This window comes from Drosophila elegans, unplaced genomic scaffold, assembly GCF_018152505.1.
Source record: "Drosophila elegans isolate 14027-0461.03 unplaced genomic scaffold, ASM1815250v1 contig_183, whole genome shotgun sequence".
Taxonomy (NCBI): domain Eukaryota; kingdom Metazoa; phylum Arthropoda; class Insecta; order Diptera; family Drosophilidae; genus Drosophila; species Drosophila elegans.
In genome coordinates, this window is record NW_024545550.1 from 6,116,937 (window position 1) to 6,134,593 (window position 17,657).

General features: G+C 42.2%; 3 protein-coding genes across 4 annotated transcripts; 2 read left to right on the top strand and 1 right to left on the bottom strand.

Moving 5' to 3' along the window:
- Positions 1 to 93: 93 nt before the first annotated feature.
- LOC108143333 lies at positions 94 to 1,962 on the bottom strand. Its single transcript, XM_017267652.2, has one exon. It carries the CDS (start codon positions 1,914 to 1,916, stop codon positions 183 to 185), a length of 1,734 nt encoding a protein of 577 aa, XP_017123141.1. The 5' UTR covers positions 1,917 to 1,962; the 3' UTR covers positions 94 to 182.
- Positions 1,963 to 6,243: 4,281 nt separating this feature from the next.
- LOC108143291 lies at positions 6,244 to 11,124 on the top strand. The gene is made up of 5 exons (XM_017267606.2): positions 6,244 to 6,892; positions 8,622 to 8,855; positions 8,898 to 9,884; positions 9,944 to 10,314; positions 10,378 to 11,124. Exons 1-5 carry the CDS (start codon positions 6,889 to 6,891, stop codon positions 10,549 to 10,551), a joined length of 1,770 nt encoding a protein of 589 aa, XP_017123095.2. The 5' UTR covers positions 6,244 to 6,888; the 3' UTR covers positions 10,552 to 11,124.
- Positions 11,125 to 11,576: 452 nt separating this feature from the next.
- Positions 11,577 to 16,405, top strand: LOC108143586 (dehydrogenase/reductase SDR family member on chromosome X). 2 transcript variants are annotated; one of them, XM_017268103.2, is made up of 5 exons: positions 11,577 to 11,686; positions 13,989 to 14,200; positions 14,268 to 14,375; positions 15,426 to 15,807; positions 15,868 to 16,405. In XM_017268103.2, exons 2-5 carry the CDS (start codon positions 14,020 to 14,022, stop codon positions 16,262 to 16,264), a joined length of 1,068 nt encoding a protein of 355 aa, XP_017123592.1. In that variant the 5' UTR covers positions 11,577 to 11,686; positions 13,989 to 14,019; the 3' UTR covers positions 16,265 to 16,405. The 2 variants fall into 2 exon arrangements, with proteins under 2 accessions (XP_017123592.1, XP_017123591.1); XM_017268102.2 differs by lacking the exon at positions 11,577 to 11,686 and adding an exon at positions 11,877 to 12,080.
- The last annotated feature ends 1,252 nt before the right edge of the window (positions 16,406 to 17,657 follow it).

The following is a 17,657-nucleotide window of genomic DNA, read 5'->3' on the forward strand; positions in this document are numbered from 1 at the left end:
GCTGTGATGTGACCGTAGCCTTTATGTCAAAAAACCCCACTGTTGGCAGGCAAATACCAAAAGCTATGGTTTGGTATTTTCAAAAGGGCGGCAAAATTTAAATGATTTTTTTTATTCAAAAATATATAATTGTGTTAGACAAAATATTTCAAGTAAACGTTAATAAACTGTATACAAGTGACTCAATAGAAGACGCCAGCAATGCCAGGGGGATACCTGTCATGTGTTGGCTGCTTTTCCTGAGCATAAAACTTGTGTTTTTTCTTTTTCCTTTTTCCACTTCGAAGTCTTTTGCTTGGCTGCAGCTCGTCATTTAAAGTGGTCTCCACTCGAATGGCTTTCATTTCGGCCTGGGGCATATGTGGTTGATTCCCGTGGGCGGCAGGATAAGCGGACTCCTTTCGGGGCATGGGCTTCACCACCACACTCAGTGCCTGCAAGTTTATGCGGGTGTCCTCGGCGGGGTCTTCTGGATCGAAGGGATCCAGGGACTCTATGGACTCCGACTCCAGTGGCTTCCGAGGCTCTTGCATGAGCTCCAATCGAGCGGCTGCCTCCGGAGCAGCGTCAAATCTCTTGGGCTTCAAGGGCCTCCGTTGCCTAAGCTGGTGCTGGTACTCCTCCCAAACCCGTTCCTCCAGCATCAGCTCCTCCTCCTTGGCCAAGGCCAAATCGTAGAGACTTTCGCTGTGGCTCGCCGGTCGTATTCCGAAGTAGAAGACATGCGAATTGGGAATCGGTGGCTTCTGAAATCGCTTAAAGGGTTCTTTCGTTGGCCCTGGTCTCTCGGTAACCCGGTTCTCCGTCTCCAAATCCTCCTCCGACTCCAAATCCTCCTCCGACTCCAAGCCCTCCCCCGACTCCAATATCTCTCCCGACTCCGAATTCTCCTCCGACTCCAAATCCTCCTCCGACTCCAAATCCTCCTCCTCCCCACACTCATCTAACTCAGTCGACTGACTCAGCAGCTCCATCTCCAAATAGTCGAGGTTCTTCAGCACTGAAAGAGCATGCAGCTTGGTTTCCAAAATAATATCTACTAACATTTTGGCAGCTCCCGGTTTCATGGGTTTAGTCCTTAAAGGATCTCCGCAAGGATTAGGACTGGATGGAGGTGAATGCTGGGGCTCGACAGGACGATCTTCGGGCGAGGGTTCCGGCAGGTAGAAAGGGGTGGTACTACGTGGTGTGGTGCTGGTTGTAGTCCTTTTTGTGGTCGAAGTCAGGCTACTTCTGTTGGGCGGATAAGTCTGGGACTTAAGCTCTGCATAGGGCTTGTCCATCTTGCAGCTGATGACCTTGGCCAGCAGATTGGCCTTGCCCATGGCCGGTTGTCCTTCACGCTCCTTGGCCCTGTAAATATCCAACATTCTCTTAATCTCCCGATTGACCTCCTTTGAGTGCTCTAGAGGATCCTCATTGAAGTTCATGCGGTCTGGAGTCCCTGGGGACTCGAAGGGTTCTTCGCTCTCCGGACTGAGTCCGTCGCCCAGTTCCTGGTCGCTCGCATCGATGGGAAACTTGGGAAAATTGACTCTGAGATGCTGGGCGGAATTAGGTTTGTGACCAATTAGGAGGTCCACGTTCTCGTCCTGGCTAGGAGGTGCCATTTTGTCAGGACTTGCCGGCTCAGTCCCTATCTGCTTCTGTTCCATGTCGTCCAGCCGTTGAAAAAGTATATCTGGATCATTGAAATGACGTGGTTCCGGCGGCATCGGTTCCCGCAAATCAGTCTGGTCCCTTCTTTCGCTGGTGAAGTGTCGCCTCATCCATGGATCATCCACATCCGGGGACCGATTAATTGCGTAACGGCCGGTTCGACCGGTCGCTTGTCCAACGCTCGTCAGGATTACCATTGCCATTAGTGGAAGTGCTACTGCGCTGTGGCTCCGAGTCCGCATTGACATTGTTTTCATCAACACGACATCCTGCTGGAAATATCGCCCAGTTCATGTTTGTTTAATTCTATATATAATATTTTTCAGTCAAATAAATGACAAATTATTCTGGTTTTTCGGATTCTTTTTTTATTTAAAAAAATATTGATTCATTATTTTGTATTTTTAAAACATTATCTTGGTGAATAGATATAAGCCATTTATTTTTTTCGGTTAATCCCGTAAATTTGTCTAGTTTCGTATATTTAAGCTGGCATATACTCGCACAGAAACTTCTAAATAATTTGGAAAAGTTCTATTTCATGCTAATTAATTTGCTTTTCCTATATTTACTTTTATTGGGTCTCAAATATAACATGTTTATTAAATGTATTTAAGTAGTGCTGTACATTGACTACGGAGTTCCCTAATTCATTTCATAGTGGAGAACATAATGAATGAATATTAAATAATTCAAAAATTAACAATTTAATTGGGGAGAAAACAAATGTTTCTTGATATAATAATCTAAAGGAATTAATTTTGTCTACTAAAAAAAGGACAACTGCCACGTCGAAACGGGAAAGGGGTATTGGAAGGTCATTGGAAATTGGGCTGGAAAGTGGAAGAGCGCTGATGATTCAGTTCCTGGCCGCAGTCTAGATTTCCACGTTCAACTGTTCAGCACATCCTCGCTAAATAAGGACAAATTAAAAGAATTAATTAATTATAATAAAAATAAAGAAAAAACTGATATATTTCAGTGGTCTGAGAGTTCTTGAAACTCCATTAAAGTTCAGTGTTATAATAAGACTTCGCGAGTTTTGTACTCTTACTTAAATGACACTCAAACGCAAAAGGCATAAAAACTAATCGTTTATCGGGAGCAACTTATCAAGTTTAAGCCCTAATACCGACCAGAATAGTGCTAGATCGAAAGCAATTGCGATATGACTGTCCTCAATATGCACACCAAAATGATAATATTGATTTTATTTTTCTACAACGGTTCCTACAACTGGAGTAAAAAGCTGTAAGAGGTGTCCAAGGGCCCCTGCACCTATCTCATTTACTTCCTTCAGGCAGGCGGCGTTTGATTTTGTGTATGCCGTCCTGCGAGTCTAATGAAATAAGGTAATAAGCCCATAAGTTCCCAACTCCCTTTATCGATTTTGCCATTTGGCCTTTCACTTGGCCGTGTTCCCCAATGCAGTTTAAGCCCCTGCCAACAACCAATTCGCCTGCGGTAACCAACACCAACGGCAGACAACAAAGAAATGGTCAATAAAAGTGCGCAAGAGCAAGGCATCACAGTGGTGGACCGAAATAGTGGGTTCAGTTAACAGCTGGCTTCGGAAAATAGTAAAAATATAGTCCAGGGCCCTGAACAACATATTTTCGATTTGTACTGATAAATGAAGCTGATCAAGAAAATAATTTTGAAAATTTTTCATTTTACTTTCTACATGTTTTTGCTCAAAATATAAACCTGTTCCTATAAAAGCATAACTTTTACAAACAACTAAACGGCGTTACAAACAACTTAAAAATCACTTGTACGTCTAGTAAAAGTAAAAAATATTAAAATGCTTAAAAACTAAATAAAAAATTAAATATTGAAAGTTACATAAAATGATTAACAAATATTTGATTTTCAACTAGTTTTCCAGTTCCAGTTTTTATGTGAGTATTTTTATTTTGTAACTAAAATTAATATGAAAAAAATAGGAATTGATGGGTTTCACATTGAAAAGCCCTTCACTGTCTATAGGCATTGCACTTTGTTTTTGTTCCACCTTTCTCGGATTCCAGTCGCTGTTCCATGTGGAACTTCCACAGCTTTCCACAACGCCTGCGCCTTGGCCTCCTGTTGTTTTGATAGTAAAAAGGACAAAGCCTCGCTCACCAATACAGCCAACAGGCGAGTGCAATTGTTTACAAATACGCACGCCAGACACGCGACACGTGGCGCAAGGCAGTTTCTGGAAGGCCTTGGGTGGTTGGGTGGTTGGGTGGTGCCACCCCATTTTTCCCGTTCCAAATACCGGCCGGCTGGGCCGACATGGCGGATGAGCAATGTCTTCCCAATGTCCCAACCGTGACGTCAGAGCCGGCCAGCGACATTGAACTAGTTTCGCCAGCATATTGCTAACATTTCTCCAGTGACGTCAATGGAGAAAGCCTGAGACTAAGCCAATAAGGCTGTTAGCTTGACCTCCGAACTTTGCCTTCCGCTCCGCTGAAACTCATTCAATTCAAAACCATTTACTGCCAATTGGTATTTGCTTGCCTCGTAAATCGTCGGCTGACACAGCCCTGAGCTTCTTTTGCGCAGCGAATTCATTAACTAATTAACAAATATGAATTAAGTTAGTAGTTTATGTGAAGCATGCCCTCTGAGTCGATTTCATGTTCCTGTTTTGCCACCGTGTTTACTTATGTTTTCATTTAAAATGCATTTGTTAAAAACCAAGCCATAATCTCTTCAAAATTTATATGGCTATAAAGAGCATTATATTATTCGTGATTTAGGACTCTTTTTATTTTTTTTTTTACTAAAAAAAACGGTCATATATGTGTTTGGTAAACTGCTGACCAAAATAAAAACAAAATTTAATACCAACATACAAAATGATAAGGCAAATAAGAAGCTCTAAAACCTCGATAACAAGAGGCCATAATTTTTCATATCGCAAATAAAAATATATGTATGTACATATTCCAAAACAAAAATAATCTATTCCGTCGAATTTTCTAGCAATCTTTATAACTTTCATGAGTTTATTAGAACTCTAAACCTAAATGTTGACTGAGATAAGTTTTAATCTTTAAAAGCAGACACTTTTGTGGTTTTATTTAGAGTATATAGTTCTAGTATTCAATTGCAGTTTTTCTAGTTTCGTACTCACTGAATGACCTTGGCTAGTGCAATATGCATGTGCATATATTTACATATTTACATACATACTTAATTCAAATTGCACCATCAAAAAATGTTTGTCTAAATCTCGGCAAACAAAACAAGAATTTCATTACGGCGCAGATAAACAGATCTCGACTATATGGCGGCTATATAAAACGGCCCACCAAGGCGGCGGAGGTGCATGATGCAGCGGGCGGAGGGGGCGTGGCAGTCGGCCTGGTTGGCACAATCTGTAAACAAGAACCAACAAAAAAAAAAAAAAACGTCACAGCTTTGGCATTGTTCCGTGTGCTGGGGCCTCGACAAAAATCGGATCACAAAAGTTGCGCCAAAGACGCCCTAGGCCTGAAAATGTGATAACAGTACATGGTCGAGCTAGTGAATATAACCATTTGACATTATATAAAGAATATTGTTTCACTAAGATGTTTGGCAAATTCGAGAAACTTAATATTGTGTATAATGTCAGATTTTTTAGTACGAAACAACAACATAACTAATCAAATAGCTATTATTTCTAAGCTTCAGTTATCTAAATAGTTAACACCACTAGTTAGGTACATTTATTTGAACTCGCATAAGGCTTATAGAAGTCCCACTGTAATAAATTCCTTTGTTTTCGAAAACAAGTGCCCAGGCAAGGCCCTTTGGATGCCAATTAGTTTGTGACACTTATTAAGTCCTGGGCCGCATAACCGTTTTGTTTATTGCAATATTACGTATACGTAGTTGGCAGGCGTTGGCAGGGCGCCCTTTACCCAACCGTTATTCCCATTAAGTGACCTTGGTTGCTGGCCACCAGTTGGCATTTCGAGTGGCTGCCTTATATGATAGTGTCCCCATATTCATAAAGTACCTATGTGAGAATCCGGTGAGTGCATTGAGCCGTATGATAGAATAAAGGGCATAGGCAGGAAAAACAAACTCCCGGGACAAAGTTTCCACTCCGCCGGTTATAAAATACCAGGTAGTCCATATCGGGGGGGACCACTAACCATATAAATAGATCCAAACAACCGTTGACTCAGTGCGATAAGACTTAGCAACTAAATTCGAAGTAAACAAATAAACAAATTGCGTGACTAAATGTTTATCGTGTTTACACTAGACCCAAATATAATATATTTTTCATTTGATTATTATTTCCGACCCCAGGCGAAACTTATACTCAGACTTTTCCTCCTTTCGTTACAGCTTTCCTATCCCAACATCAGTCGACCAAAACAATAACACCCAATTTGTTTACTTACGAATCGAGGGAGCAAAACAAAAATCGAGCTCACCCTTATCTTTTTGTGGAATTTTTCAAGCTTTTTTTGCGTCATAATTTGAAATATTTTCGAGTTCGCGCGAATAAAACAAAGCCAAAAACCGAACCGTAGAAACTGTGTCAGTCGCTGCCGCCGTCGCAGTCGCAGTCGCCGTCACAGTCGACAGAGCGCCGACTTGCACATAGATTCACCGACCCGATCGTTTATATAGCAGCGGACCGCACTCGATTTTCATCAGTCGCTACGCGTCTCTCGTCGTCAACGGACCTCGAACAGCAAAAAGGGAAATTCCTCGAAAATAGCCAAGTGCGAGTGCAAGTGCATAATATAGAAAAGCACCATCTAGTATCTCTGCCCAGTGTCGAAGAAAATCCTCTTCGATGTCGATTAACTCGCCAATATCGTTAAAAAACTCGGACCTGCATTGAACAGGCAAAGGCGACCGCTAAATACCAACAAATAAGGTATAAGCCAAAACATCTGAAACAAAAAACCCAAACAAAAACCAAAACAAAGACAAAGTCACGGCAAAAACCGCAAACAACAAGTTGTTTGCTTTTAGTTCGCATTCCCCCTTATTTTATTTTCCTTCCGTTCGGTTTTCCACGCACGCGCGTCCAGAAAAACATTGAAACAACATCGGCAGTTGAAAAGCAACTGTTGCAGCCTAACAACCGAATCGAATCCAAATTAAGCCAGACCTTCAAGTGGTAAGAAGAAAACGCCAGAATACCAAGTTGTGTGTGAAAAAAGCGAACCAAAACCGAGATCTTAATCAGGAAAACAACAATTTCGTTTATTGGGCTTAGGCCATTGTATGGGTAAGTAATGAAATCAATCAGGGGTAATTTATATGTATATATAAATCGTTGGGAAATTACAACAGATTGCTCGGAACTTAGAAACAGTTATGGGAATAGAATAGAATAGAAAGAATAGTTTATATTTAGAGAGCAATCTAAAAAAGACTAGAGATATCATGCAATTTTCGTATAGCATTAAGGTAATTTGAATACTTTTATTTTGGGACAGAGAAATCTAACAATTTATGACCAAAATCCTTGTTAATTTCAAATCAAAGTAAAAATAGGAATATTTTTTCAATTTAATCAGAAATAAAAGCACTCTGTAAAAACGAAAGATGATATTGTCTGACTCAAAACAAAGAAGATTACTCAGAAATGATGGGGAACGAAATCACCTCATCCTAGATCATAACATAAACAAAATGCTGTTTACGAACACATTGTACGGTTGGGGAAAATAAACTTCATACATAGATGGTGATGGTCTACTCTTTGTAGTCAACTCACTCTCGCATCCGGTGATTCACGTGTAATTAGCGACAATTGCGCGTGCCTGCGAATATTTTTTGAATGTGGCACATATGTACATATGTTAATGAAGCCAGAGCTTTGTGCTCTACTGAGTCACATTACAAACAAAGCAATTTCGCGGCGCAGAAAATGTCTAATCAAAATCATACGTCCAAAACGACAACAAGATAAGCGAATGACGCTAGTCGAGATTTCGCATAAAGTCACATGCTGTGCCTCCTGACCTCCATTCTCCATACTCTCCATATTCCCCGGGCACGTGGACCCCCTTTTCGACACAAACATTGTTTCTGTTTATTGTGTTTTATTGGCTGCAACTAACGAACGTTGGCAATCAGCACTTGAGACCCATTTTAGAAGTGCCCGCCCATTTCCTGCCTTGCGGTGATAACAAGCACTTTCGTATGCCACTTGTTTATTGCCCGCCGCCAGACGTTCAACTGTACTGCCAGATGATTGGCCTCCCTGGCAACACACTGCTCGAAAATCTAGAGACTAGCCAGCCAGATGGGTGATACGTGATCTAGTACCTGGCGGTGATTATCAGGTCATTTGACTTTGAGAAGGGCACACTTACCTGCTGGACTGAGTTCGGGGCCAATTACGAAGGGAATTTTCCCTAATCAGTAAAGGGATCAAGATCAACAAGGGGGTAGGTCAAGGGTCCGACATGAAAAATGTATAATCTTGAGCTCAAGATTTTAAAACTGAGGGTCATCTATTTCAAATTGGTATATATAATTGAATCAATGTTAAAACTTAACGCGGCAAAATGGCATGAAATTTTTTGTTTTTTATTTGTTCAAATAAGATTTTAGTCAAATATTCAAGGCGTACAATGTGTAGTATGCCGTACACCATATAAAGTAGCTTTTTTCCTACCAAAATTAGCGAAAGTTAAACAAATGTAATATATTCCTTTAGTAAAAAAGAAATAATTTTAAAGTTACATTGCGAAAACAAAAGTAATGCGATACAGAAATGAAATTAAAAGATTGCGATACTGAAGGAATGACGTATATACTTCTTTTAAATTGTATTGTAAAGTATTCCATAATTGTTTTGAAAAACTGTTCAAAAAAGTAATTTTGTAGTTTCCATTAATATATCTATAGTAGCGGAATCGGAATCAGGGTAAAAATAGGTTGAGTACAGACCAAAAAAAAACCCTTTCTAATGAATACTTTTCCTTTTTGATCTATTCCGACAACAGATCAGTCTAAACCAACGACGAAACTTGGAGACGAGCCGGACCTCCTGTTCAAGCGAGCGCAGGGCCGGATTAGTCTGATCAGTGCGGGAGTAGGAGCCACCCAGGCTGGCCAAGCTGCCCCACCACCGCTGCATTCAAGCCAACAGTTCGCCAACATTCAACTAGACGCCACGCTCAATGACTGCGAAAGTGGCTATGTGCCCACCGTGGGCCGCTGGGGCTCCGAGTGGCCGAGTTGACTCGCCGCTGCCACCAGCCACCGACGGGATGGGGGAGCGGCTCCACCTCCAGCACTGGAGGGGGCCGCTGTCGCCGCCGCCGCTGCCCACGATCCGTTGCTCCCGGCGGATCAGCAGCTGGCGGATGCGGTGCGCGGAATGGGACTGGGATTGACTACGACACAATCCGCAGAAGCAACTGAGCACGCATCTGGACATGGTACTGGCGCCATCCGTCGCACAGCCTCCACCTCCAGCGAGGAGGAGGAGGAGGAGGACTCGGAAGACCTGGAGGAGGACGAACTGGAGCTGGTGCCTCCGACCGACCTGACATCGGTGGATCAATCGGAGCGCTACTCCGACATCAGGCAGCTGCTGGCCAAACAGCAGTCAGGCATCGCCAGTGCCCATACCCACACCCACACCCATGAGGAGTTTGTCGTGGGCGATGGCTACGATCTGGAGGCCTTCAACCAGGTGAACGGAGTGTGGCCCCTGGGCCATCCGCTGCCACTGCCCGACTGGGCCAGCTCCGAGGCGGGCAAGGGCACCCTTTGCTTCGACAACGTCTGGCAGTACGAGGAGCTGAACGGGATCGTGGAGACCACGCTGCAGCGGATGCTGGAGGAGACGCACTACAACACGGTCAACTTGTTCGTCGACTTCTATCGCAGTTTCAAGCGCACCCGACGCTCTGACCTGCGCAGCTTTTTCCAGTTCTACGATGTGCCCATCAACAGGCGGCACCACATGTGCGTGTCGCTGGCCTTCGAGATCATGGCCAGGATGGTGCGACTGTTTCCGGTGCTGGCCAAGTACCTGTATGTGGTGTCCTGCGAGGAGCAGGTGATGGACTGCCCGGACTATGTGCAGCTGGACGAGGAGTGCGGTCTCAATTCGGTGGACGCGGGCGTGGAGAAGGAGCACGTGATGGTGGCCATGCGCATTGCCATTGGCGAGCGACGTGGTGTGATGATCCTGGATCCGGGCTACCATGTCAGTCGAGCCGTGACTGTGATGCAGGACCAGAGCTATCCACACACGGGTGAGTTTGATTAACCTACCTCATTTTGAAATGGGTACTTATGTTTGCGGGTCTTCCAGGCTGGTTCACCCAATCCAAGGAGCCGCACCTGCAGCGGGACTACTGCTATGCGTACAGCCAGCAGAGCGGCAAGTTCGTGGAGTGGAAGGAGCGCGAGATCCGCGGCGAGGACACCAGCTACAAGACCTCGCTGATCTACGTGGCCCAGGAGTACATCACGGCCATCGATGTGACCGTGCGCCGCAATCTGGTGTACAACTTCCGGTCGCTGTTGTCGCGCGATGCCAAGGGTCAGGTGTATGCGGGCATCTACTTCCCGCTGGTGGCCAATTGCCAGGAGGCCTATCTGACCATCTTCTACGACGGGCCCAATGAGCAGCGCGTGCGGACGAAGTTGATGTTTAGCGCCTTCAAAGTGGGCAAGGCAAAGGTGAGCAATGGGGCAAATCCAGTGAAAATGAGTTAACTAACCCAGTTTGCTAATCCCCTCCAGCTGCCGGACTACGTGGGTCAACATCTCAGCCGACTGGCGCCGCAGCTAAAGATGCCGCTGCAGGAACTTACGGAATTGTGCAAATCCCTGGCCGAGGTGGTCACCGACCAGAACTTCATCGGCCAAGTCCTGGGCATCAATGACGACATCGGCAACATGTCCGTGGAGAATTGACAGTTAAAGGAGCCTAAGGATGTCGCTGCTACCGAACCGGAACCGGAAACGGAATCGGAAACCGAAACGAAGATGGACAAAAAGATGGCGATAAAAGACACTGACAACGCAGCTGCAACTTAGAGTTCCGAACCCTTTTAAAAATACTTTGTCCCTTCCACAGTAATATTTTATACTTTTTAGTAGCACCTAGGCACCTCTTACACACCAGCACACACACACACACACACACACGATTCAAGGATATATTTCAATTTAGTCTAGTATTTACTTCAAAATATGTATTCACCTATACACACTAAAATTCACACTCTATATGGTAATCCCAATTGATTGATTTAACCGAAAGCGAAACGCAATTTAATCAAAGCCAGATAAGCGCAAAAGCTTAGATTTCAATTTGCGCTTAGCCTTTGTTTATTTCCAACTAAGTATATACTATCTAAAGGCAAAATTAGTTAATAACTGGTATCAAGGCAAAATATAAATTGTAATTGCTGTATGAACATATTTCCGTTTAACACTTAAATGCACTGTACGATTTCGTTTAAATAAATAAATCAGCTAGCAAAAGGAAGATGTTTTTTTATTTAGAGGTTGGGTTGTTATTTAAAGGGAATTGTTAATAAGTTTAAACGGACCTTGGACCTTGGAGTATTAAAAGAACCACTGTTAATAATTCATAATACCAGCGGAAAATAATTATAACAAAATTAAGCTTTTTCAACATATTTAAATTTGAATTTCGATTTAAAATAGCCTTGTTATCGATAAGTAGCCGTAACAGTGGCTTAACTTAAATAACATAACATAACTACAGTTAACTACAGTTTAGTATTTTACGTTTTTTAAGCCAGCTGTCACACTAAATAATAGTTTTTTAATATAGTAGTTGCAATATTTATAATTATAGCGAATACATTACTTTTAACGTTTTTTAAAAACTAAAATATTTTTTTAATAAACATTAAATAAAATTAGAGTACTAATTGATATCGATAGTCGCCGCCAACAATCGATTGTGAAGATAAGCTGCAAACATCGGTGCATCCCTAGTCCGTCGACTTTTTCGGCTCGTCTGCAATTTTTTCAATTAAATAGTTTCAAATCAGCGTTTTTGTGGGTGCACACACAGGTAACTACACCCCGCCCACTTGACCCGTTTGTCGTTTAACCAAATCGAGGACCAACATCAGCTGTTTTTCCGCTCGATCAGCCGGCGAATAGGTGAAATTCACCTGTTGGCCAACAGTCTATAAGCAAACAAAACAACAACAAACGTCGTGGATCAAGTTCTTGGCGGAAAGGCGCGCAATTAAAACTAACGTTTAGTTCGCTTTTGAATTTCTCGCGCAGCGGTTGTGGCAACAAGGGCCCGCTGAACAAACCGGTTTCGAACTCTTCCCACTGATTTTCGAAAACGTGATAGAAAACCAATTAACCCTTTATTTGAAATAAAAAAGGGTGTCAGTTATTAGCATAAAAATAAAAGCACAAGTGCAGTTTCGCCAGCGCCAACCGAATTGAAGGTAAAAAATGAAAACGTTTGCAAGGGCACCGCCAGCAACAACAATAGAAAAAGAAAGTTAACCATATGCAGCCAAATTAACAACGACGAAAGCAGCAACAACAACAATACCAGCAACAACAACCACAAAAACAATAAAACTGCTAAGCTTTTGCTTTTTGTTGACGGAAGTCGAAACTCTTGACACCACGTTCGTAAAGTCATAAGTACACAGAGATAAATTGATAAGTTGTAATGACAAGAAGAAAACGTAATTGAAAATTTCAGTATCAGTTTAAATCTAAGAGGGAAGAATCGTAGTTAAAAAGCTTGCTTTTCAGAAAAATGTATTGATTAATATATATTTATTAAGTAAGTCCTATTGGGTTGTATTAAATGAAAACGTAAAATGTAATGATGTAAGGTTTAATGAAATTGTATTTACATTTTTCACCAGTTCTATTTAACGTAAATTTGTAAAACATAATTAAATTGTTTTTTAACTAACGTTATCGTTTTGATATATTATAAATACATTCTGATTAAATACATTTTTAATGACGCAACAGAAACTAAGCAATATATTTATTAGATTCACATCTTTTACTATTTTCCATTTCATTATTGTTTACTTTGATTTGAAAGTAAGTATTCTAAAAGAGTATTTAAAAAATCAGTTTTTTCCGGTGTACTATGTCAGGTCGTCCGTATCGATATTCCCCTTCTCCCCTCTCAAAAAGCAGAAGAAACCGACCCTCATTGTTGCTGTTTAGCGCCTCAGTCATTTTCAGTTTTGGCCCCAAATTCACTATTTTGGCCCCGTTCATTGGCTTCGACTCGAAGCTCGGTTCTTCAACTTTCATTCCGCCGCTGTTTAGGTTTTTAATTTGCATTTTACGAGCACACCTAAGCCCGTTCTCTCGCTATTTCTTAATAAATGCGACATAGTGTCTTTCGTCAGGTAGCATCTATCTAATTAAATTAATTGTATTCCCGCCCGGCTGAAAGTTAAGATTCGAGTGCACCGCTCCAAGCCAGAGTGTAGCTGGCAGTGCAAATATGCATAGGGTTGTGGCCAAACAATCGTGTTCGCTTTATAAGCCCGGCTAACGAACGTTCGAAATTGCTGGGCAAACACGAAAATTCCAGCCGAAGAGGCAACAACTAAAACGGTTTGAGGGCCAATGGGGTTAGGCGACTATGGATTACGCTAAGATGTATTAATTCTTATAAAAATATCTATAACAATTTTCTATTAATAGAAATAGCTCGAAAGTTAAGTTTAGGATCCTCAATTTGTATGAGTAAATATGCTATATTATTTATGGTATGTTGCAGAAATATACATATTTTATTAACTGTAGGAATGCAAAGGTCAGAATCCAAAATTAACTTATTTGTAAACTTTCTGAGTCTCATATAATACAATATTTTAGCAAATGTTTTGAAAATATCAAATTTAAATCTAATTTATAAAAACTCTTACAAAGGGAAAATCAGAAAAAGTAAATAATTTTTTTAATTGAAAACTAAAGACATTTAAACTAAATGGCATCTCTAATCTAAAATTTAAACCATCATAGTTCTCCTTATTGTTAGGGTATTATTGTTTCATAGAGGTATGATAATTGTGGTGGGTTGACTATTCATAGCTAAATCGTGAGGCGAATCAATTTTCCGCAAGCTGCTAGAATCTACAACAAGTACGGTCAACAGATATACCCGCTTACACGAGGATCGGGTAAATCTTGCTGACTCAGTTGAAGAGTGTCGCAAAGTGCACTCGAGGCGAATTGACTCGCTAATATTGATAATGTTGCCGGCTAATGGCTGTGACGAACCGGGATCGGTGTTCCTTATCAACTGGCGCACTTTGCCCTGGCTCTCCAAAAATCCGATTTCTTATCAATTCCCGTATTCTTTTTTACAGAGTTCCGGACAAGCGGACAAGCGATCTAATCATGCTGGGCACTTTGCTGTGGCTCTTTTTCATCGGCCTGCTGGTGTGCGCGTTCCTTTTCTCAAAAACCACCAAGGAGTTTCCCAAGTCATGGTTCGAATGGAAGACAGAGTTCCGGTACCAGTATCTGGGCATCGTGGGTCTCGTCCACGACGCTCAGTATGCGGCGCGGGATCGAGTGGGTAAGTGGATAGCCCGATTCACTGATGCTTATCCCATAGCCGCTAATTGTCGCCATTATCCATTAAGCACTTTATAAACAACCGGATCGCATTGCTGTCATCACGGGAGGCAATCGCGGCATCGGACTGCGGATCGTGGAGAAGCTGCTGGCCTGCGACATGACTGTCGTCATGGGTGAGTTGAATGGTCAACTCGAAGTTGACCAATCTGCCGGATAACTTGTTTTGGCTTTGGCCTTAATCAAAAGTCGCCAGGCTGTTTATCAATTCCACAAACACTTGACGTGCTGCAGTGCACGTGCTCGGAAAGCATAAGTTATTCAAATCACCGATCGTCGAAATGCAGATCCATCTGCAGCGTGGCTCCCACCATTGTCAATCCGATCGAGAAATCATGATCCATACGCCTGATTTCATTACCTAATCAAGTCGCGCACACGATTTTGGGGAAGTTGAGCGATAAGAGTTCGTTGACTTTAAGCTGAAAAGAGAGAAGTATCAAAATTGTATCCAGTGACAAGCGCATTTGGTCTACAGTTCTTCTAATTCTTTTTTTACAAATTTAATTAGGCCTTATATTTTCTAAATATAATTAAATATTAATTAATCTCTCACAGTTTAAATCAGTTAACAGTATGATTTCTTAACAGTCGACACTGTTAATTTCTACATTGATCAATGCTCATATGTAAAATGTAAAATCATTAAAACCATCAGGTTAGGTCGACTACCACCAGATGGCGCCAACAAAAAACCTGTGTAGATAGTGTAGAACAAAGTACATAACATACAAAATGTTTTTAATTTTAATCAGGTTTTTAAAGAATATTACAATTTTGATCACCTCCTTGTAACGCAGTATTTGCAAACTTTTAAATTTTCTTATAACATTAATTCTCAACCTCAGAAGGCGACTCCAAATGGACTTGTCCTTGCCTTTCCTTACGATTTTAACTCGCAGCTTAGAAGCTATATCCTAATTGATTTTCAATCATCTTTTAAAGGCTGCCTAAATAAGTAAGATATGCATCATATTTAAATATGTACCGATTTCAGCAATAAGTTTAGCTGAAGCTAACTAAATGTTAAATAGAAAATTCATCAAAGCAGAACCTTTTAGTCAAATACCAATCAAACTAAGTCAGATTTCCTCCTGAATCTCACACCTCTAAATAAATACATCTTTAAAATCACATATAATGCAATATTTATGTGGCTACCGCAGGTGTTCGTGATCCCCGAAGCGCTGAGTCCGCCGTAGCATCTATAGTGGACCTAAAGGCTTCCAAGGGCAAGCTCATCTGCGAGCAACTGGACGTCGGAGACCTCAAGTCGGTGAAGGCCTTTGCCCAGCTCATCAAGGAGCGGTACTCGAAGGTGGACTTGCTGCTGAACAATGCTGGCATCATGTTCGCGCCATTTAAGCTCACCGCCGATGGCTACGAGTCGCACTTTGCCACCAACTTCCTGGGACACTTCCTGCTCACCCACCTGCTCCTGCCGCAGTTGAGGTTGGCTGGCAGGGAGGGAAAGAATGCCAGGATCGTCAATGTCAGCTCCTGCGTGAATCTCATTGGACGCATTAACTACAAGGACATCAACGGAACGTTAGTTTGAACGATTTACTCCGAGGTTCTTGACTCAATTGGCTTAATTACTTTCCGTAGGAAACACTATTACCCAGGAACCGCGTATAGCCAGTCGAAGCTTGCCCAGATTCTGTTCACCCGCCATCTGCAAACGCTGCTGGATGCCGATAAGTCGCACGTCCAGGTCAACGTGGTGCATCCGGGCATTGTGGACACGGACCTGTTCGAGCACTCGGCCACCACGTCGGTGCCCATCTTCAAGAAGCTCTTCTTCAAGACCCCGGAGCGGGGCTCCCGGACAGTGGTCTTCGCGGCCATCGATCCGTCGGTCGAGGGTCAGGGCGGCACCTATCTGAGCAACGGCGGCAAGGGTCCCTTCCATCCCGATGCCAAGAAGCCGGCCAAGTGTGAGCAGCTCTTCCAGTTCTCCTGCGATCTGCTCAAGATTCAGCAGTACGGAAACGGTGAATTCTAATTGAATTCCAACACACCTTCCTCCTCTCACATTCCTCCCTCTCCCCTCGATGGTGCAACGTACTCTTCTAGATTCCGTCAGTTTTTTTTTGTAAATCGAATTCTTGTATGGCTTTGTATAAAACTCATTTTTATATAGAAATGCAGCTGGTGTTCTGTGTCCGGATCCTAGGAACTACTGATGCTAATCTGGCCAGAGTGCTGTGCCAGGTTTTAATTAACTTGTCTTCGCTTGATTGCCATCAGGGGGCCAGAGAATGCAATTAAAAGAGCAAACAGACTTCTTCAAAATGCACTCGGCGGCAGCTTGAAAGGCGACAACAACAACAACAGCAACGGCAACAGGCCACATTTGTTATATGTCAAATTTGCGAAAAAGCAAACAATTTAATTTTGTGCGCCTCCTCAAACAATGAGCGATTAACATTCAACATTTCGGAGGAATTTTAATCGACTCCAGTTGTGGGCGGTCGGGCGGTCGGTATATGGGGGTTCTCATACAGAGGGCACTCAGGTAGGTGGGCAGGTAGGTGTATCATCTCAAAAAAAAAAAAAAAAAACAGCAACAACTCGGCGGCTGTCACTTAAGCAAACTGAGCGCTTTTAAGCGAACGACATGACGGCAACCAAAAACCGAAAAAAAAAACAATCTAATATTTAATGCATATCCAAAATAGAGTCTATCGCTTTATGAAGAGATAGACCCGGCGATAACTCAATGTGTGAAGCTGCCGATGCGGTGGGCGCTGTCATCAATCAAAACCTCGGTGGACGACGACGGCCCAGATTCCCAGGCTGTCTTCCATGAGCGGAGTGGAGTCCCAAATGAACTCATCTTCTGATTTTCGGCTCTTTTTATCGGCTGCATGTTTGGCCAGCATTAGCAGCTTGATTGGATTTTGGCAAAGGCAGGAATATGGATACAAAATCCCTCGCATTGGGGTTTATTTCAGATTTTTTTTAGACGTTATGCGATTTACTTTTTAAGACCATTTAAAGAATTTAATCAGTGAAGAGTTGGATTTGTTTGGATTTTTTACTTTCAGGTTAATGAAACCTATGAAAATTTAAAGCTCTAACTTAAATTAAATGATTGTTACTCTATTTAAAGAAACCCCTAAAAATAAAACTTGAAGATATAGTTGAATAAAGAAGGACAACTTAAAAAGATTTTTTGCTAGGAACAGTGATCTTGCGGTTTTGTTTTAAAAACTAATGTGTACCATTGGCCATCACTATTTTGTTTTATTTTAAATAAGAGTCTCCTTTTTACCGGCCGTTTTTAACGTGTTTACTTGCAATACTCTTTGATTTTATTCGATTTATTCGAGCCTACTTAACCATTGACCATTTCTGGCCGTTCGGTGGTGGTAAAAGCCAAAACCGCCAGCCAG

What these genes read in the sequence shown, in the direction of transcription:
- LOC108143586 (XM_017268103.2), top strand. Translation starts at nt 14,020, where the DNA reads ATGCTGGGCACTTTGCTGTGGCTCTTTTTCATCGGCCTGCTGGTGTGC. An exon ending in TGCGGCGCGGGATCGAGTGG is followed by an intron (nt 14,201 to 14,267) that starts GTAAGTGGATAG and finishes TTATCCATTAAG; the next exon opens with CACTTTATAAACAACCGGAT. An exon ending in CGACATGACTGTCGTCATGG is followed by an intron (nt 14,376 to 15,425) that starts GTGAGTTGAATG and finishes TGGCTACCGCAG; the next exon opens with GTGTTCGTGATCCCCGAAGC.
- LOC108143291 (XM_017267606.2), top strand. An exon ending in CTGGGGCTCCGAGTGGCCGA is followed by an intron (nt 8,856 to 8,897) that starts GTTGACTCGCCG and finishes GGGATGGGGGAG; the next exon opens with CGGCTCCACCTCCAGCACTG. An exon ending in TCAAAGTGGGCAAGGCAAAG is followed by an intron (nt 10,315 to 10,377) that starts GTGAGCAATGGG and finishes AATCCCCTCCAG; the next exon opens with CTGCCGGACTACGTGGGTCA.
- LOC108143333 (XM_017267652.2), bottom strand. Translation starts at nt 1,916, where the DNA reads ATGAAAACAATGTCAATGCGGACTCGGAGCCACAGCGCAGTAGCACTT.